The sequence below is a fragment of the Mesitornis unicolor genome, unplaced genomic scaffold (genome assembly GCF_000695765.1).
Source record: "Mesitornis unicolor isolate BGI_N332 unplaced genomic scaffold, ASM69576v1 scaffold22034, whole genome shotgun sequence".
Classification (NCBI taxonomy): Eukaryota; Metazoa; Chordata; class Aves; order Mesitornithiformes; family Mesitornithidae; genus Mesitornis; species Mesitornis unicolor.
The window spans coordinates 6,526-28,161 of NW_010181074.1; the positions used below are offsets into that span (position 1 = coordinate 6,526).

Consider the following 21,636-nt stretch of genomic DNA (forward strand, 5'->3'; position numbering starts at 1 on the left):
GTGTTGTGTGGATGGTGTAGCCATACTCTGTGACTTTTGGTTTGTTTTAAAAATAAAATCAACTCAATGGCTAGGAGACAATATATAATAATCTGAAGCTTTTCTATCAGGAACATGTTTATTTTTCCTGTAAAAATGTCTTCATTAGTTCTTACCACTAGCTGGTGCTAGGGTACAGTTTACTGAGTGTGTAGCTGTGGTGCATCTGCATTGTTAACCTGCAGTGAGGAGTCTCTCATTTTAGTATTCTGTGCTTTTGTGCTTCCTCATACGTTGCTTTTGGTCAGGTGTATCAAATCTTAAGTCATTCTTGTAGTTCTTGCTCAGTTTTCTGCATGAAATGCGAGCATGCTTTACTTTCTCACATACTTCTGTTAATCTCCACTCAGTCAATCAAGCATGCGTATTGTGGGAGTAAGCTAATTATTAATCAGGACAAAATGAGCTAGAAAAATCCATCAGGAAGACTGTTTGCAAGGAGTAACTTCATAATTATGAGTTAAACATTTCTTAAGTTCAGCACTTCAAGGTTTAAGTGAACAGATGGCGGAGTTTGCCTCCCTGTGAGTTGTGGTTAATAGCAATGTATGTTTTCATAATCTCATTAATATTTTGTCTCTTGCAAAGAGACAGATCTCAGTGCCAGGAGTTGTTTCCTCAGGCTAAGTCCAGCGCTGGATCACAGAGGAAACCTTATGCAGCAACTTAGATTACGTAAATTTTCTTTCACTACTTTACTAATAAAGGCTGCCTGTTAAGAGTAAGCTGTATTTTATGATAAAACTTACCTTTAAGGGCTGGGGTTTGTGTCAAAATCTCTTGTACCGCCAATTTCTAAAGCTCTGTTTAAGTTGTGAGAAGTGAACTTTTCTTAATTCTCTCTGTATAAACAGTTTGTCTGGGTGTTGGCAGGAAAGCGCTGACAGTTCTGCAAATGGCTGTACCTTATATCTTGACAAATAGCATCAGTGCTAAGCGCATAGAAGCGACCATTCCTTCAAGAAGGAAGCTAGCATGTGTTATGCTATCTCAGTTATTACTGCTTATTCCAATCTCATGGGGTTTTTTTGCAAAATGGTAGATAGGAAACGAGGAAGAGCTGATCTTCCCGTCTCTCTTTTTTTCCTTTTCCCTTGGGTACACCTGCCAAACCTGCTCATTTCTTTGGTTTCCTGCATAAGATGAATCAAAAATGTCATAACGCAAAATATCCACAGGACTCCAAAGGAATGTGTTATTTGAGAATAACATGGTTGGTAAAAGCAGGAAATGGAGTTGCTTCCCACCTCAAATGAGACATACAGTACTAATTTCCTAAGACAAACATCAGTACATTTAAAATTGCCTTGTTAGAAAACGTTTAGTCATTCCAGAGGGAAGGAAGGAGTGTTTTTATAAGGATTTAAGTTCATCCACTTCTAGTCAATGATTTGACTTGGGTGCTTGTCAGTGGTGTGTTTAAGTTGTTACCAGATGGCAGTATTATTGTAGGAGAAATTAAAGGGCTTATGTAGTACAGAGAAATCAATTTTCTTAAAATATCAGGGGCTTCCTGTTCTGCATGGGGAAAGAAAAAGGGGTTCTCTGAAGAACAGCACAGATTCTTTCTACCATTTTCACCTGCAAAAACCAGAGGGAGCTTGTCTTTTTACCCAGGTTTTATTTTAGTTCAATCTGGAAATATGAATGAAAATTGAACTTTGGTGAAGACAATATTTTGCACTTCTCAGCTTTCCCTATTCCTTCCATTTTCTACTTTATGGATGCCACTGTTTGCTTTTGGTCTTGAACTCCAAAAATCAGTCATCCTTGCCAACCGCTTTCTGGAAACAGAAAGCAACCCTGAAAATGCACGGAATGCGCAGCATTTCTTGTGTGCTGAGACACTTGCCAGTTTAGCATTTACCAGAGTCTGAAAATCTGAGTTCTCCAGCCTGGAAGAGCCTCACAAACTCCAGGATTGAATGAGGATCTTTGTGCCATGGTCTCAAGTGTTTGTTGCAGAGCAGGGGGAGCCGTGGGTTTGGTCGGATGCCTAAATCCACAAGGCCTGGACAAAGACACATGGCTAGTGTGATGCTGGGTTTATTTATACGTGAATGCCTCCATGCTGCAGCTGTGAAAAATATACAAAGCACTAATTCAGACTTCTTATTATGGCACCTAGTGTCAAGTTCCATAGCCACTACTACCTTTGGTATCCATTAGTAGTTGTCTAACAAAAATAGATGCTGAGAACTTCAGTGTGATTAACGCTTTAAGTTAAAAAAGGCTATCTGGAAAAGGACGGGTATGATTAATCTGATACTTCATCTAGTTAAGTTGAGGGGTATAAATTGGTATAACAATGTCTTCAGGCATGGCCTAGGCCAGTTATGACTTAAGCTTTAAATTGCAGTGGTTCGGTAGCATCTATGTTGTATAACTTCAGATGACGGAGGAGAAATTATTTTTAAATTGAATGATTTTTTAAAATCAAAATATATCAGAGCATGCTTCTGACCTGAGGGCTCTTGGTGGATTCAGTAAGTTGCTTTTCACCTGTGTTCTTTGTTGCCATCTTACATTAAAGAATATTGAGAATGGTGTTATTGTAAAGCATAATGGAACATCCCTTCATGTCAACTAATGTGAAACTGTGACAGGACTAATTTTTAAATATTCTTAGGTTGCTGGTTTTACCCTTACCTGCGGTTATAACTTGGCAAGTCACTTAACCTGTGTTAAGTTACTCTCCTGAACTGGAGGCAGTACCTGCCATCCTCATGTGAACGATACATTGGTGCTTTTGAGTCTGAGCGCTTTACAGAAAGTGTTAGTGTGCAGGCTGTACTTTTTAATGAAATAATGTGATTAAGATACTTGCAATAGCATACTGCAGGTGCTCTTAAGATAGTGAGTAATTATATTTAAAAGCAATTGCTGCATGTTTTAATAGGTATTTAACTATAAATGAACTCTTCTTAAATTTATAGGAGTAACTTGATCTCCATAATTCTTCTGGTTCATACTTAATTACTGCTGGTTTCATTGAATTCATTCTTCTGACACTTTCTGTTTTATAGTAGAAACATGCCCCAGATGAACTCTTGTAAGAATTGCTGTACTGATGCCTAGAAGTATTATAAATATTGATGCATCCAGTCATTGCTTTCATAGTATACTACTGCTGTATATCTTCCTCACAGACACAAATACAAGGGGACAACTATGTTTGTGATATTTTTTAGTGACATCTGGCATTCTCACAGGAAGCCTGGTGCCTGCTTGTCTGTTAGAGAGAGCCACATTCATGACTCCAAGCCAAGCTGCGAAAAGGAACATTACTGTTACTAACTACAAAGGAATGAATGTGATCAGGAGTAAGGACTTTAAGTTAAAAGCAAGTGTTGATGTATTGAATGCTGTTCCCTGTGAATAAAAGTCAAACCTGGCCAGCTGGTGAAAGTGTGGAGCTGTTGTTTCCTGATGTGTCCTCATTCATAGGAAGCCTCCTGACCTTGGGCCTTGATTCTGCAAGCATGTATAATGATCATTCATTTCAACTTACAGAAGTATTTGCCCTGGGACAATGTGTTGTTTGACTCCTTGCAAAGCAGAGAAGATCACATCTTCCACATAAATTCTACCCAATAAACATGTAGTTTGTGTTCAACCTACCGCTGAAGTCCTGAACTAGTAATGGGAAGCTAGATAATACAGGTCAATGAGAGCCCAGTCACAGAACACAGCAGGAGTTTGCATACGCAGTATAGACTTCTGAACAGATTTTTAGTATATACTTCTAGCATGCTTGTATCCTGGAGTTGCAAAAGGGAATTAAGAGTTCCTCAGTAGCATATCAATACATAACAAATATGACAAAGCTTTTAATTAAAAAGCCATTGTTTCTTGAGGCTTACTTGAAGCTGAATGAGATGTTCTACACTTGAGATTTCTAGGCAGCAAGGTGATATGAATCATCAGAATATTAAATGTATCAGTGTAGCAGCAGTTGGTGTTTCTTCTTGTTGACAGAATAATGGATATCTTCTGATTCTTCAGAGCCCTTGCTTTCTTTAGCAGCTTGCTGAGAATCCTGTACTCCAGCTGATAATCAGAAGGAAATTAATGTCCTCACATTTTTGCAGGTTCAGATTTAGCAGAGCACAATATTTAATACTGAGTCTTCAGTGCTGGAAGCCTCCCAAATAATGTTTCAGTGGAGCATGGGCCATTTGGTTAGAGGTTGATTTCACCCAAGATTAATAAAACTTTCCTTAAACTAGAGGGCAGAATATAAAGGCACAGTTAAGACCAGCAAATGTAGATAGTTGGTATATGAAGTTAAAATGGCTTTTAGTGAGAAATGCTGGAGTAGGAGCAAAGCACAGTTTACTTGAGCTGAATGCAAGCTGTTCAACTGCCGTTCTGTATGTGATCCAGGAAAACTCCAAACTTCCCCAAAAGGTTGTCTGCTCTAAAGCTATGCATTTTTCAAATGGGATCTTTTTACTTCTGGTTTAACCAATATTCAGAACTGGCATAAGAATGGGTTTCTCATTTTGTGGTATTTGCAAGTTAGCAGCAACTGAGCTGGTACAGAAGAAACCGGTGAAATCTGTGTTATTTCCCACAAAGGCTGAATAATTCATAATTCCATATGGCATGCATTTGGTCAGACATAAAGTACATCTGACGGGGTAGTTTCCAGTACAGACAATAAATTGTTAAATCTAGAGTAGCAGAAGCTATTATTCTTTTACGTTCCCACAACAAGACAAAGCTGTAATCTTCCTGTTTTCGCATGAGTTTACAAGCATTTTTAGCTAATTCATACAAGCCAGACAAGCAAATAGAACAGTCATGCTTGAAACTTGTTTGTAATTCTCTTTCCAAAACCAGTGGAATGTATGGATGCTCGGAAATGAAATACAAAGTACAGAGGCAAAGGATGCCAGTGTGAAAAGATTACTCTTTCTAACAGAGACAGATGTGTTCAACTGAACCGAGTCACAGGAAATGGAAAGTGTATTAAGGTGTGTGTGTGTGAATCATATTTCAGGGATGGGACCTCATGTGCTCATTTGTAAGAGACTGCAGACTTGCCTTACTGAAAGATAACTGATTTAATATACCAGAAATTTAAGAACTGATCGGGTAAACACCATGACTTTGTTACATGAGTAATGCTGCAGAATGCTATGAGCTGTAGATAGAAAATTTACTGACAGTTAAGTTAAATAAATATGCCCTTAAAAAGAAGTTAAATTGAGGCTTTTAATAAAGGTAGGTTAAAATTTTGCAGCTTACTTCAAGCACACTTACTTTAAAAGTGCCCCATACGAAATTGGCGTTTATAAATAACTGATAAAATATACACTAGGTTTAAAGTTGTTATAGATCTTTTGACATAGTGCATACATTACTTTATACAGTCGTATCATTCACTTTTCCCTTATTTTAGTTTTATGCAGCTTTTAAGTGCAAGCAGAAATAAACCAAATGAGATTATGCTGGAGGTAGCACATGAGTGTATTATTCCATGGTATTGTACTCCTGTGGACAAATTGTGGGATGCATATTCTCTGATATCTGAAGTTGCACTATGTGAGATTAGTACTTAAATCCAAACACGTGTCCAATTCTGTAATGTCAGTTGGATCCTTGTCTTGGTGCATACATAATCTATAGTTTCACTCTACGTGTAACAGCCACCTTGACTGTGTTTTATCAGAGCAGACTCTAAAAACAAGGTACGCAAGTTAAGGTGTATTTCAATTTCATGATAAATTACCTACCTGTGGATATTGCTTGTAATGTGGTGGTGGTTAGTCAGGGGGAATGTAATTCCTGTGGGAAAACTTTAGTTTAGGATCTTCCTTTGGTAAGGAAGAGGATGATTGTTCCAGGTAAAGTTTTACTAGGAGTATAAGCCCAGCAAATTGCAGACAGCTATATTTACTGACAGTAAGCTACAGATCAAAACCTTGTATCCAAATATATTTTAATTCTGAGACTGAGTCTGAATTTAGACTTTTTGTCAGAAAGCTAGTTTCTTTTTATAGATGGGACAAAAAAACACCCATGGAAAACCACAGCCCTTGGATCTAGTCTGCAGTTCTCAGCATAGACCAGGCTGAAGATAAAGCTTACCACTCATCAGTCATCACAGACTGAGTGCCCCATTACATGAGTTGAAGAACTGCACCAAAAAGACTTCTAAATTATTTTTCCTCATGTGTTTAGTTTTGATGACAGTTTCATTTATCAGTGTCAAGTGAATCTGTTGTAGACTCCGCACTGACAAGACAAGTAGCAAAATAATTTAAGAAAACTGAGGGAAGTTTAAAACAGTTTCTAGGTTTTTAAATAAAATAAAGAACAGTTATTGTAAAAAAGAATTGACATTTTAATTTTTATTTCCAAAGCTTGGGTTGATATGACAGTTCATGGCACATGAAAGAAAGAGAAAAGCAAATCTAGGTAAGTTAATGTGTCTAACGATTATTGACCATATGGATTACCGTGATTTTTACACCGACCGTGATGCATTGCAGCCCCTTGATGTACAAAGCCCTTGCTCTGAACTTTGCATTCAGGTGCTGCTGCACTACATATGCCACAGAAAAGCTGTAAGGCCAAAAATGTATTGTATCTCATTAACATATTCTCACCTAATGTTGCACTTGCATTATCAGTAAGGCAACTGTACAGTTAGAAACTGAGACTGTTGAAGTAAAAACGTATACACTAATTCCAAAGTTTCTACATGTCAGCTCTAAAGCATGCTGAGTAGCTGGTTAAAGTGACCCATGAAAACTGGGTATTTTCCAAGCACCCCTTAATTCAGGATGTGTATTTCAGTCCCTGCCTGTCTCTGCAGCAAGAGGAGACAGGAAATTCCTGGTGCAACAGACAGATGAGCAGGCTTTGACCTGGTAGGTCAGTTCCAGCTGGGCCTACCGTGTTTTGCCACATAATTACATAAGTATCAAAAGCAGAAAATCTGTATCAAAAGTGGAAAGGTTTTAGCTTCCATACCAAGTATTTTGTAAATTTGTGAATAATTGGTTCTGTGAAGCTCATTCCTACTTTTTGATACATCATTTGGTAGATAAACATTCCACAAGCACTTAACCAGCCAAAACCACTTAAGATTCTGGATATGTTTTGTAAAGAAATGCATAAAATGTAATATGAAATAATCTTTGGTAGCATTTAAAAATCAAGCTAGTGTATATTACCTGCAAATCACATTTCAGATGTAAATCTCATTGCTGCTGGGTTTTTTCCTGCTGCATAATATTTTTTCTTTCTTCTAGTAAACTTATGGTTAGTAAAACAAAAAAACCAACAAAACCCCCTATGAAATGTTCCATGCTCTGTAGTCGGAGGGGCAGGGGTCCTTAGAGTAGTGCGAGATCCCCATAGATCTGGAATTCTTTGGCCATGTTTTCTATGGATCATCTTCCCACACCAGTTCAGGAATAGTCTTTAGTTCTCATAAAATAAGAAGCACTTGTATTTTCTGATGTAGAATGTCATGGTTGCTTGTTTCAGCTATTTTCAGGGCCTGTAAAACAAAAAACACAGACATCTTACTGTTGTTCATAGTTACCCGTGTGTGTTACATGATCTTTTTTCCCCTCTCTCCTTGTCTTTCCTGTCACTGTTTTATTTGTCTCCCAGTTCATATTTTGCTTTCTCCTAACGCTGGGTGAATAGCATTTGTTAAATGTAGTGTGGTTTTCCAAAACCCATGCACCTGACGAATATTATAACAGCATGCATGCAGTGTCTGCCAAATTTTTCTGAAGCATGTGAGGGGTTTTAGATCACCCACAGCACACTGGCAGCTCTTGCTGATTCAATGGGTACCGTATAACACGAAAATTGGTTATTTAGTCAAAATAGAAGCCTTAAAAACTTCCAAAGCAGTTCCTGTGACCTTGTTCAGGGGATGATGCTTGTTTTAAAAGCCTGATGAATGATTTACTTACGAGTACCTGCCTGACATCTTCCTTACAACAGCAATTATTATTCCTGCAAGGATTCCAACTGCAACGATGACTCCAGTAATTATTCCAACCAGTGCAATTGTTTCCAGACCACCTGAAAGAGGAAATGGGGAATGTTAGCATGTTGCTCATGAAGGATATTGGTAAAAGGCAACTGCTAGAACTGATACTTCATGCTGCATCTCACTCCTTTGGGAAAATGTCCTTTTTTCTTGTGAGCTCTGAGGTAGGTTTAGCAAGTTCAGGAGGCTTCCTTGTAGCCTGCAGGCCAGGAAATGTGCCTTGGGGCTGGAGAGCTCCTTGTGGATGTGGCTATGCAGGCTGTAATTGGGTGAACCAGTGGAGCAGGTCATGGCTCCTCCTCAAACTTGTATTTAACAATAGCATGGGCATAGCCTGTGGCTTCTAGCAGGGTATTGCCTGGCAAGTTAAGTTCTCCCATATCTTCCTAAGCAATTCTTCTGTTTAATACCTTTTTCAGCTTTCTCTGGTGTCCCACTCAGTCCACCTGCAAAGCCAGAAAGAGAATAATTACTTAATTACTCTGTCTAGAGTTTTGCATCCCAATTTATAATGCTGTATCAGCTGTGTAATAGGTTGTTCTTTTGATAGGAAGTGAGCAAATGAAATGCTTGAGAGGAGTACAGAGAGCTCTCTGAAGTAGTAGAAGGAAATTAAAATCCGAGACTGATTGTTTTCCAATATATACTAGTGAAACTTAAGTGTGATCACATTAAGATCAATAAGGATACACCTGGTATAAAATAATTAAGACAGAAATCAAGTTTTATTTGAGGCTGATTTATGCTGATAAAATTATGCCTTGCTCTCAGTGAATTTGCTGAACTATTTTTTGTCTATTTATGACAGTATTTGAAATTTCCAGATATTGCATAATAAAAGACAGAATTTGATGTAATAAAATAGAAATTAAAGCTTTTTTTACCATCAACATTTTCCGTGTTAACGTCATAACCGGTAGAATTATCACTCTCTTCAACTGGGGCGTATGCAGTCTCTGTGGTCATCAGTTGTCCAAACTGCAAGAGATTTGTTACATTGTGTAGTCTTGTGGGCAACTACAAGAATTGGGGGGAAAAAGGAGGGAGAAGAAAACCTCAGTACGTTCAGTCTACATGTATGAAATTAGCATTTAAATTTCTTGGTCTGTCAGGAGCCCTGTGGATGCTTTTTTGGCTATTGCCTGTAATCTCTGGTGTGAGTACAGTGTCAAAAAAACCCCAAACCCCATGCAATAAGCTGATTTATTTTCCCAGCTAGAAGCTTTCTAGATTTTCTGACCTCTCAGTAGGACTACAAAAGGTGTAGGACATGACTTCAGAACATTGCAGACATTTTTTATTGTGTTTTTTTGGATTTTTTTTATACTGGTTCTGTTTTGCTTTCACTAAAGCTGGCGGAGTGATACTGAATTAGGAGAGGCAAACGGCAGTGAATAAGCAGGTTATGAATGCTTTTTGCAGCACAGAACTGCCAAAATAGTTTTCAAATTTGTAATCTTCAACCTGATTGCTTGCAAAGCAAAAGCACAGGAGTTAGATCTCTTATGTTAGAACTCAGGGTTATTCTTTATAATTCATAATGATTATTCAAAGTCTAAGCAACAAGACAATACAGGGAATACAAAACCAGGGTAACTTAAAGGAGATTTTATTTAGAATGATACTCACCAGGGTTGGTAACTCTTCAAATTCTGTGTCATTCCTGTCTCTCAAATCAATTGTTGTGCTTTCTTCTTCCTCTAGAACTGAGCTTGCTGAATAAAATTTTAGAAAATTAGGATTTAACCTGGTATTCACATGTTCTGGCTACTTTGACATGTAACTTTTGTTAAACATGAGATCTATGTAGTGTTCCACCTCTCTGCCCCTGTGCACTTAGCTTTGCAGAATTATTTGGATTAACTTTGAATTCTGCCATACCCTTGTACAAAGCTGTAGGACAAAGAGATTAAAGAGTACAGATCACTTAACACTGGCACAAGCTTGAAACATAGAGGTTACTAAACATTGTCCAATAATTATTTTTTTATAGAAGACTCTCCCACCACTCCCTAGGTCGATGTGACTGCGCCAGATTTCAAGTTAAACATTAGCTTATGTATTTGGATAAATTACTTCAAGCATCTTCCATTTTCTAAAATAGTCAGAGCTTTCTCACATCTTTCAGCTCAATCCCAGCTGCAGCCTGTATTTTTAGAACTATCATTAATGATTATGGGCGTAGCTATAGCTTTGAAAAATATTCCTACACAAATCTATTCAGAGATTTTTCTAAAGTTGGTAATTTGAACTTTTTGGATAACAGTGTAAGCTCTCCCTTTTTACTTTAGACCTCTATGTGTCATCTGTGCTCTTTGGTATAATGGAGATTAAAATTTTGGCTCACAGAATGCTCTATCTTTACAAATACACGCAGACTTCATCAATAGGAAAAATAAGATGGAACGGGCAGAACATGAAAGATACAGACATGTGAAGATAACTGGCAGTATCAAGAAAATGTTTGAAAGGTAAGTATCGTTTGATTAAGTTTCTTGCTGATTCATAAACTATGACTGCACACAGTATGATGCAAATGTAGTGTGATGTCTCTTGAGAGTTTCTAATTCACCATGAATACAAAGCGAGGTGAGGCTGCTCCTTATGCTGTTGCCTGTGGCATAAGAGTTCTGCTAATTTCAGATACCAGTGTTTAAGCAAAGAGCTAATAATAGACATTGTCCTGAGCAAAAACTTCAGGCGGAAAACCCTGAAACTTCTGAAAAATTATTTTCTGGATTCAAATTTTGTTTCTAATGTCTATTTATTTTGACAGGCGGAGCACAAATTTGTCCAAATGCTTTCCAATCCAGTTTATAATTTTTCGGGCTAATCCTGAGTCATTGCTGGGCAGTGCTGCAATGACAGCTGAAGGTTGTGTGTGTGCATGAGGGCCACGTTCACCCCCCTCAAAAAGCAGCGAAATTATGGCGGGTGGTGAAAACCCCGAATGTTCACACATCATTTGTGGATGATATATGTAAGGTAACAACTATCAGCTGTTAATAGGTTAATTATGAACAAAGAATACCAAATCCTTTTTTCCCTTTGCCAGGTGGTTTGATACGTCTGTCATTTGGTAAGCAGGAAATAGTAGACTGGTAGTGCTGCGTAGCGATCTCTTCAGGGAGGAGGACAACTTTTCACATGAGTTATTTAAAACCAGATTTACTCTACCATTTGAATATTTTATGTAAGAGATGTTTTATTAAATCTTAATGCTGTTTCTACTAACTTCACCTGTTTTTATTTAATGACCTAAAACCACCTCCTCTGCATTTGAAGATACACTATTTTTGAATTGTTAGACTAGTTCCAAATAGAGTGTCTTACAAAAGACTGTAGTACTCCTAACTGCACCTTCCTTGTGCTCTATATGATAGAGAGGCAAGTAAACAGAATTTTTGTTCTGTGACTGAAATTAGAAAGAATGGGCACTTTGCTCAATATCAGTCAAAACTTAAAAAAAGACAGAATCACTTTGGATCAGCTGTGCATATGTCACTTGGAAATAATGTTTCTTTAATTATGAGTTTTACTTTTGTTCATTTTTCAACTCCCCCTCATAAAAGAAAAATGTTATTTCAAATGAGAAAGCCAATGTTTAATTTTGAAATAAGTAAAAAAAAAATGCACTGGCATCTTAAAGGAATTTTTTTATACAGAGGATGAATGTTTTGACATTGGGGGGGGAATCTCTGGTTTTGCTTGAAACTATCATCTGAATTCTACTGGAAACTTCCAAATATTTTTCCTTGCTCCCGAAACTTTTTAGAACCAAAGCAAAAAGTTTTCGTCCATCTCTAGCAATGTGAAACTGAGGGCTTTGTCCCACTGCCAAGAGATTAAACACTGACCTAAACTTAGATTTCTAATTCCATGTTTACTCAAGTAAACAGAATTTTGTATTTCTGTACCTTTATAAGCCTGAATACAGATACACTTTCTATTTAAGAGCTAAAAGGGTGTGCAAGTAGTATTTCAGGCACTAACAGATGAGGAAAATATAGTCATGTTATGCCAACATGAGGCCTAATATAGTGGCTAATGAAGCCAGCCAGTCTCCCAAAAATCACCTCATAATTCATGGAAAGACCAGAGCAGGCCAGTGTAAATCATATTTCTAAGGTAGATGGTAAAAAAATAATGTTTTGTTTATTTTTGATTAAAATACCCCAGGTGACCAACCCTGAAAGGGGTTTGACTTGTAGGTGAACTGATTTAGCCACCTTCTAAATTCAAGGTATTTTGAGGTATGGCACTACTTTATAATAGGTGGGGTGGGTTTTGCTTATAATACAATGTCTTTAAAGTACAATATTGGGATAATGCTATGTAGATGTGAAGTGTAAAGAAAGAAATAGCAGTAGAGCTCACCGACATGAACTGTGTATGGATCAGTTTATCTTGTAATCCCAGCTGGAACTGAAAACACATCTTTTATTCACTAGTTGCAAAATAAACACAGATTGAGAAAACTAATTACTAAAGGAAAAACCGCCAAGTAGAAAGCATACTCAGAGAAGCTGCTTATACTTGTATAATTCTATTAAAGTTAGTGCAGATTCCTGGCAATGAGGGGCATGCAGAAAATGTGTTTCAGTGCATTTGCCCTCTGTGTACAATGACTGACAAAAGGAGGTGGCCCAGATTAATCTTGCCTAATTTTAGATTCTTAATAAAGGTGCCTAAATAAGGTATCTGCTTGCCCTTGTCTTTTATAGTCTGTAGGAAAAGATAAATACTTCTGGAAGGTAATTCAGCTTGCCTGAGATTTGGGTCATCCTTGGTAGTTCTGCCTTTCCTTAACTGTAAGGGGAAACTAGAATGTGACTCTTCTAACTTCCTAAAGCTCACAGAATAAACTGGTCTCTGTCAATGGGAAAGTCTTGTCCCAGCCCTATCCTATGCATAATAGTACTCTGCTCAAACTGAGGTCCTGCAGAATATTTGCTGCAGAATAGTCCCTGGACTATATTTCCAGGTTTGTTTTTTTCTGGACAGGGGAGGTGGTCTGAGTGGTAGTTACGCAGACACTACTGAATTATTACTAAAAAGACAGACAGAGAGGTAACTTGTTATCAGTGTACTGCATTGGTTTGAAGAAATATTTGATACTGACAACTTTTTGTCAGAGAATCGTAATAAATTTAAATATTTAAATGAAATTGAGGTAAACTATTGGACTTGAAACTTCTTTCCCTGTACCCAGTACAAGACACATATACCACTGACATCAAAGAGATGTAAATGGGAAATAAGGGTGTCTGTGCTTTACTCATTTGTTGGTTTCATCTGATGTTGACCAAAAGTAGCAGGAGCCATAGGGTTAAGCAGTGCTTCTGCATCTGCTCTTAATATTGTCTTAGAGGAGGCTGTAAATAAAACAGTGCCTCCCAGAGCGATGACTGTCTCTAGCACTATGGCCTCTTCTGTTTGCAGCTATACATTGCTGCAGATGTGAATTAATCATTGCATTGCTTTCTGCCAAAATTCCAGCTGGGTGTGTTTCAGTTCAAAGTCCCCAACTGCTATCAAACTGCAACTTCTCACACCGGGAGAAGATGCGATGTCTTTGAAAGTTTAATACTGCTTTGAAAACATCCCGTGGCTAAGCATCCCATGACCCACTTAGAGGAAGATGAGCTCAGTGCTCCTTGTTAGGCATGGAGCAACAGTTTACTCGAAAAACCTCTTAGGGCTGCTTTCAAAGCACAGTGGTTGTGTTGGGAAAGAGAGTGAGTTGTAAAACTGATGTTCATTAGTGTTTCTTTCAGGTAGCTCCAAAACCAACAAAGACACTTTTGAAGATGAATAATGCTGTAGGACCTTGTTTCTTCCTCCGCAGTCTGAACAAACCAGGCAAAGCAAAGGCAGTTGTAACTCTGTATTTTAGCTTAGTCCTTGAAATAGGAAGTCCTCAAAATAGAATGACTTGCCATCTCTGCAATAAGAGACCGGTAGGTAGAAATGGCTACCCTTAAAGGATTCCCTCTAGCAAAACCTTAAATAATCTTTATGGCTCATTGCCCCTCTGCTCCTACTTTAAAAAAAAGAAAGGCAGCTTAAGTTATAAATAACAGCTAAAAAAAATTAACTAGCAGGTTAACTGTCAAACAGAAGCTTTGATCTTAAAACTCAAGTTTATTTTTATCTGAATATCTTATCAATATCATATTTTCTCCTATCCAGCTATAGATGTTTTGCGCAATGCTTCTCTAGAAAAGCAGGGAAAGAATTTAGTGGGACGAGTCGCTTGGGAGATATCACTCGTCTGTTGGAGATGTTACTGAGCTAACTATGGATGTTTTTAGTGTCTGCTTCCTGAGTTGTTAAATGACCAAGTGGTGTTGTTTGAAGGCCTGTGTATGTAAGTGTGTGTTAACCATCCTGTTTTGGCCATGTTTTACTCAGCATTTATGTCCTGATAGAGGAATTCCCTTTCTGGGGAAGCATTCTTCGCTCACAGAGCTTAATTGGGTTGTCGGTGAAGTGAATCTTGAAGTCAGTATCTCACTATTGGAATCTCATTCAGTTGTAGTTCAGTGGGAACTTTTATTCATGGTGGTGGAATTGTAACAAAAATGTGTGATTTGATAAGCTATCTGCCTTTTGAATACATCATGTCTTGGCAGCCGTTCTGTAGTTTTCAAATGCAATTTTGTCTGTTATTTGACTTCATCCTCAACTTAAATGCATTCCACAGTTGGATCCAAAACCTACCTCGTCAGCTTATTTTTCTCTGAAAGTAATTTTCCATTACTCTTCCCTAATTGCTTAAGCATTTTCAGGTATTTTTAAAAGCATATAGGTGTGAAAACTGGTCAGGTTTTTGGTTTTTTTTAAATGGTTCAACACTGCCAAATACAGGCTACAAATTTTTTTGTACTTTGAAGACTTGAGGTTTTGAAGAATATAATATAATGCGTTCTGGGTTTTGCCTTCTGGATTTTGAGCCTTTGGACAGTTTGAGTTTTTCAGACTTTAGAAAGGCAAGAGAGTTTCTTGATGAGAACCGAAATTCTCATTTGTATCTGTGGCTCCTGCAAAATTCATTACATCTGCAGTATCCTTAGCATTGGAGCTAATAGTATCCTGAGCTTGGAGCCATGGTGTTGGCGTTTTCTTTCTTCTCTTAATTCGTTCTGTAAGCTGGAGTAATATATCATGCCACGATGAAGAAATTCCCTGGCATATGTTGAAGTGTCCAGACTTTTATTGTTCAGGAGAAAGTATGTACTGTCTGTCTAAAGCCTGAAGTGCTTCCTGCAGTTTCCTTATACAAAGACTGACAGCTTTGCTTTATATAATGAAGGAAGCTGGATGACAAAATACTATGAACCTTTGGAAAGCATCTGCCAGTTGAAAAATGGTCACGATGTGCAAGGAAAGATTTAGCTCAGCCTTATTTTGGAGTATGACTGACTTTGTTCAGGTATTCCATGTAGCTCATGATGATAATGTTTTGCTGAATTGTCAGCAACGTTTCCTTTGGTCACCACACCCCACTACAGATGGTTTCTATTGCTGCGGCTCCCTGAGCCAAAGGAACGAAGCCAGGGTTTAAATCTACAGTGCCAAGTGGTAAAGAACCACTCGGCTGCTTCTGAAGTAAATCACATGCCTTCAGGATGTTACGATAGTCTGCATTGCCCATATATAGGATACCCACAGAAAAGCAAAAAAACATGTATTTTAACTGGACAGTTATAGAGGGGAAAAATAACTGCTCTTCAAGTGCTATATGTATATGACCTACAAGCAAAGTTATGAAACAAAGCCACAAGAGGAAGAGGTGATAACTTACTAAGCTTTTTCTTATGCATGATAAGATCTGCCACAGAGCTTGTGGGCATTAGGGAGGAAGAGAGCATTTAACTCCATTATGGGATATTCCTTTAAAATATTCCTTGCAGAACTAGAGATGAGTCTTCTAAGGTTTATGCTTTTACTAATGTTGCTCTGTCAGTCTCTGATTTCTTGTCTGGAAGTGCACTGACCTTAGAGTTGCTATCCAATAAATGTGGAATATACAGTAAGAAAGTGGTTTTTTGTCCCATGACCCTGTGACAGCTGTTTGCAGTTTACTTACTAGCAATTTTTGTTTTCTCTAAGCAGTAATGGTTTGATTGGGGCAACAAGGCTGGAGTTGTGATCAAGGTGAAAATCTCTTGCATTATTCTGTAAGTGGCACCTAAACCTGCAGCATTACAGTACTGTGTTTATTACTCCATGGCTGACAAGGAATGAGTGTTGGAGCTAAGACAGGGAGAAGAGTACAAAACTTCATGCAATAGATCAGCAAACTTTATGGGGTGTGCAGCAGAAAGCAGACAATCAATGTACAAATACTGGGAACTGTAAATGCAGACAAAAGGAATTAAGAAATGACCTCTAGTACAGTAATAAAGTAATCTTTTCCCTGAATCACTTCCTCCCCAAAACTCTGAGGCCGTAGCTATGTGCCCTTTCACAGCTGCTTTCATAAAGGTTACTAACCCTGGTATCTGCCGGGAGAACTGTTTGCTTGATCATTTCTTAACTCGTTTGTTTGATATATGCATGGTAAACACCGTGACTGGAATCGGTTAGGCTTTAATTTTGTTAGCACAGTGATTTCTTGCTAGCTGTTTTAGATTGCCACGCAGCAAGAAGAATCTGTTCAAATACGTTTAGTCTGACTTTCATGCCAACTAATAACATGCTACCTAATATTCCAATGGATTACATAGTCATAAAAACATTTTAATTTGCATTTGAAATTAAGTATGTCCCCTTTAGAGGTTTAGCAGCAGCTCGCATACTACTCAAGCCCTCCTAAGATAGCACGTGTTTGCCTGAAATGGTGTACATGGCAGAACTGCGCCCTCGCAAAGGGTTATTGTGGTGCAGCTTATGCTGGATGTTGTTGTGTTTGCAATCAACAAATACAAAGATGGAAAAACATGAGGAAGTCATAAAGCAACATGAGAATGTGCACTGTATCACAGTTTGCGTCCTTTGAGAGTCTTTGGCCAGGCTTCTGAGGCAATGAGTTGGAAATCAATAGTAAATTTGCATCTTATTTTTGGCATTTGTTTCTCTTTAGAATATCCCAACATTCCTATACTCCAAATCCTACATCTTCTTCTAAAGTGCTGTATAGCAGTTGTGCACCATGCTGCTTTGCTGCAGCATTATTTCGAGCTGTGAGGATGTGGTATGTGCACACACAAATCTGAGGAGGCCCTTTTAGAGGCTGCCTGTCCGCAGCACGGATCTGGGATGCAAGGACCTGGCAGCATTTGGGTTCCATCCTGTAGTCCCTGACCGCATCCAGACAAAAAGCAAACAAACCAACAAAACAAATGTGCGGCTGAGACAGACCATATGTTGGAGCTGGGCAAACAGTAGTCATTTCTGTGGTAGGCATGTATGTATGGCTTGCCTCAAATGACACAAGGAGGAAACACTGCAGGCTTCTGTCAGAGCCCAGCAGCCCATGTGCCGTGGGTTATCCGTCCTTCACTTTTTAAATTATCTATGAAAATGCTCTTTTAATCTCTAGGTTCTTGGCTCCTTATTTTTGCGTATGATTTAGAAGCACTAGATCTGGGGAAAACGCATGGGTTCAGTGAAAACTGTTGAGTTACGGGAGACGAGAATCTGGGCTCTCCATTTCCAGTTTTCCTTGGGCAGCCTGAGTTAATGAAAGGTCCACTTGTGAGCTTTTAAACGTGATGATTGCCTTTGCTTGTGAAGTTACATGGTTTCAAAAACTAGCTTTTGAGGTACAGATAGGTAAGCCTCTGTGCTTTCGTGTTGAAGAGAAATAAGCAATTTTTGCCTGTTTTCTGCTATTCCTTTGCTAAGACACTGCAAAATATTGCTAATTTGTGGACCTAACTGAGATCCAGAAAGATGTTTTTCTCCTTTTTGAGATAAGTTTTGGGTATTGAACATGTAGAGCTAGATTCATATCAAGCTAACTGCCAAGAGTTCAGGTAAATCCAGATACTTTTGAAATACTCCTTTCTCGTGACTTTGTCAATTCTGGTTTTTACCGTTTTGAAGAACATTTTAGTCTTTTATGGTTGACTGTAAACTTCCATTTCCTTTCTTACCATATAAACACTTTTCATATAAATTATCCTGTCCAAAACAAATGTGAATTAACATGACCTGGTATAAACCCGTTTAATTTTGAGGCTTGCGTAAGGAGGTATAATCCAGTGTTTACCTCTAGGTAAGATCAGGCACGTGGACGGTCGTTACAGCTCAAGTGATGTGGTAAATTGTTTAACAATCATGGCAATTTTTGTTCATGTTATGTGACAGCCAATAATCTCCTCCTCTGCAATGATACTTGTACCATGGGAAAGGTTTCAAATTAAGAAATGTGTTGCCTCTGTAAAGCATTCATTTGAGTGCTTGTGTTTTTAAATGTTCCATTAATGCTGCGCCCAGAAGACTTTTAGGCCAATTTCCATTTCAATTCATTTGGTCTGATCCTGTGTGCTAAGGTTTGCCTGAGTTTTTATATGCTGAACAGGATCACAGAAGGACAAAAATGTGTCTGCTAATCATTCAGTAGGAAATGTGGTAGTCTAAAAACTCATCAGCTTGTGCAGAGTGCTCAGGGCTGTCCTTGGCTGCGAGAATATACAACAAAATACTTGGCAGAATAAATCGGGATTTAAATGGTAAACTTTTGAATAATGCAGATAGAGCGTGTGTGATGTGTTTTAAGTAGCCAATGATGTAAGATTTAGTACTAGTTTTTTTCCGTAGTTTTGCTAATTTCTACCATTGATTTTATTTGGAAGCTCACATATTAAAACTTAAGTGAATTGATAAGATAATTCTCTTCTCCACATCAGTATATTATTTTAGGCTTTTACAGCTTTTATGTCTTGCTTTGTGGCCCAATTATAGGAGACCTTATCCTCTTTTTAGAATCTTCATTCATTTTTAACTTACTGATGTTAGATAAAAGTTGCATGCTCTCTATAAGCAAAGAACACTTAATTACTTCTGACTTCTGCCTTAATATTCATTGGTTTTCATTGAAATATTTTTCATAGGTTGGCTGGTAGCCCTGTTAACTGCTATCTTGCAGTCATATTTCTGGTTCACAGTTGTCCTGAAATGGTCTCTGTGCCTCTGGTTTATTTGTAACATTGCAGTAACTCAAAGACAGCAGATACTAATGAAACTACTCACATTGTGGATCATTACCTGGAAGTGGATAAATACTACTCTTACAACTAGAATCAACAGCTGAATTCAATTTATTTGGCAATTCAAGGAGGAATTTAGATTCTAACATGATCCTTTTGGAAATACACTTCCTGATTGAGACAAACCCGCTTTTCTTGGTTCAATCTCAATCCAGAAAATGAAGCGCCCAAATATAACAAAAGTTAGCTGCAGATTTATTTATGGCCTGATCAGCATTAAGAGGTATCAGACTCCAATAAGGAGACTTTTTTTCCTCTAAAACTCGCAGGCCAAGTTGTCTGCCCTGGAGGTTGAGGTATTGGAGCAGACCCACTCCACCTATACTAGACAAGCAAAAAAAGTCTTCATCTTTGTCAAAAGTAGCATCATTATTTTAACTTCTTTGCACTTGTAATTGCTGATTGGTTATCAGGAAAGAGCAGTGATACAACGCTAACATTTGGGACTTGCTTATTTTAAATCTGGAGTCTATTTTCCTGGTATGTCCTTTGGAAGTTATACTAAATGACCGGCCTTCTGTGAATAAAAAACCTAAACAGAAAGCCTTAGATACTGTAAACTATATTCTACAGCCAGCTGTGGAGTTCAATGCAAGCTATACTGATATTAAAACAGAGGTAGAATCTTGAAAGGAGGAAATACTGTAAGATTTTGCTGGCTAGCAGGGTTTCAATGTGGTCATTGCTGGACTCCTGAGCTGAGTTGAGAGAAAATATGCTTAAAAATTCCACAAAAGCCTTAAGATGAAAGGCCTTTTTTCCTGTAATTCTGGTATCCTAGAAACTGCTTAAGGCAATTCTACAAAATGGTGGTGGTTTTGTTTCATTTCTAATGGCTTTAAACTTTGGTACACTTAATGCTGATGCTTTTTAAGTGTAAGCTACCTGGGAGAGCCACAAGTGCTTATCTTAGAGAAAGGCTAAAGGCAGCATTTGGAACTTGCCTAATATCTGTTGATTTTAGATTTATTTTTGGTGAAATTTTGAAGCAGAACGGCAAACTTTCACCTTAGTATTCTGACATACAGAACACCAGGAATCCCCATTAGAAGTTTCAAGCCAACATCCACACATACTGTGTATTGATACAGTGCCACTATTTCCAGCAGAATGATATTGACTGTCACCAGGCCAAAACTGGGTCGTGTATTTCAGTTAGGGTCCCCAAATCCAAGTAAGTCAAGTAGATTTATGCTTTGGAAGACAGATGGGTTGAGTTTGAAGGTATTGGTTCTGGAGTGCAAGTACTTGGATCATGTTCTGTAGCAATGGTAGCTGTATTCCACCACCACAGGCACGCTTTCTGTGCGGACATCGGGCACGTTGCCTGGTGCCCAATGCATTCAAAATGAGTCAAGTACTATGCAGAAAGGCTGAATTTGAATGTGATGTTCCTGGAATCAAGTACTGATCAGGGTAATGCTGATTTACTGTTAATAAATCTGACTCTTCTCCTGTAGCTGTAAAAAAGACTTAAACATCTGTTATACCTAAAAGTATGTTTTATATTTTTCTTATAAAATTCAAGAGAATTTGCCAAATGAACTTTTTCTGAGTAGATACATAACACTTTTAAAATCTACTTTAGTTAATAAGAGTTACTTTCATAGAGAGTTTCACCACTTAAATGTCAGTTACAACTGAATTATTGCTTGCAGTCTCCTTTGCCTGTATTACAGTGAAACTGAAGACTTTTCCAGGGGTTGATGTGATGCCTGCATTGACTGTTTCCCTCACACAGACACACAGAGAAAAGTCTTTTCTGACACAGCATACATAACTCAACCCATCTGAACACTTTTGACATGTTTTTTCCTGATTGCAGCCATAGCAGATGCCCAGTAGTAGCTTAAGAATTCAAAAGAAAGTTTTATAAACAAGACAGAGCAACTATTTTGCTTATGAGTAAGCACACAAGCTGTTAAATTACAGGAAATGACTGGAAATAGTTTCAACCAAAGTTTTTTCTTACCTTCTTCAGCAAGTGCTATGAAAGGCACGCTCCCTAGAATGAAGATGAAGAGTTGAACTTTAATAAACATCTTTGATCTGCTTGGAGAATAGCTTTCCAATCCTGAGACCAGATGGATTCAAGTGCTGATTAATATTTTTAGAGACGGAGGAGAACTGAGATCACAAAAAGAAATCACTGCAAAAAGTACTTGGGTAATCCAAATATTCCTTTAAGTGCTGTAGTCTAAAGGGGGAAGGTTTTCCCAGAAGATAACTCTAGAGCTAAAGAAAACTGAGTGGAGGCAGCATTATTTTCTTTAGCCAGGGGGTGGGAGCATGCCTAAGGTGGTCCTCAAAGAAGAGCCAGGCCCGCCCTCTGCGCGCTGTTTGGTCAGTACTAAA

At 38.1% G+C, this 21,636-nt stretch overlaps 1 protein-coding gene across 1 annotated transcript; it reads right to left on the reverse strand.

The window, feature by feature from the left end:
• Positions 1-7,978: 7,978 nt before the first annotated feature.
• Positions 7,979-21,323, reverse strand: PDPN (podoplanin). Its single transcript, XM_010183310.1, has 5 exons — positions 21,254-21,323; positions 9,692-9,777; positions 8,947-9,079; positions 8,473-8,508; positions 7,979-8,094 (listed from the first exon to the last, which is right to left on the reverse strand). Exons 1-5 carry the CDS (start codon positions 21,321-21,323, stop codon positions 7,979-7,981), a joined length of 441 nt encoding a protein of 146 aa, XP_010181612.1.
• Positions 21,324-21,636: the final 313 nt, after the last annotated feature.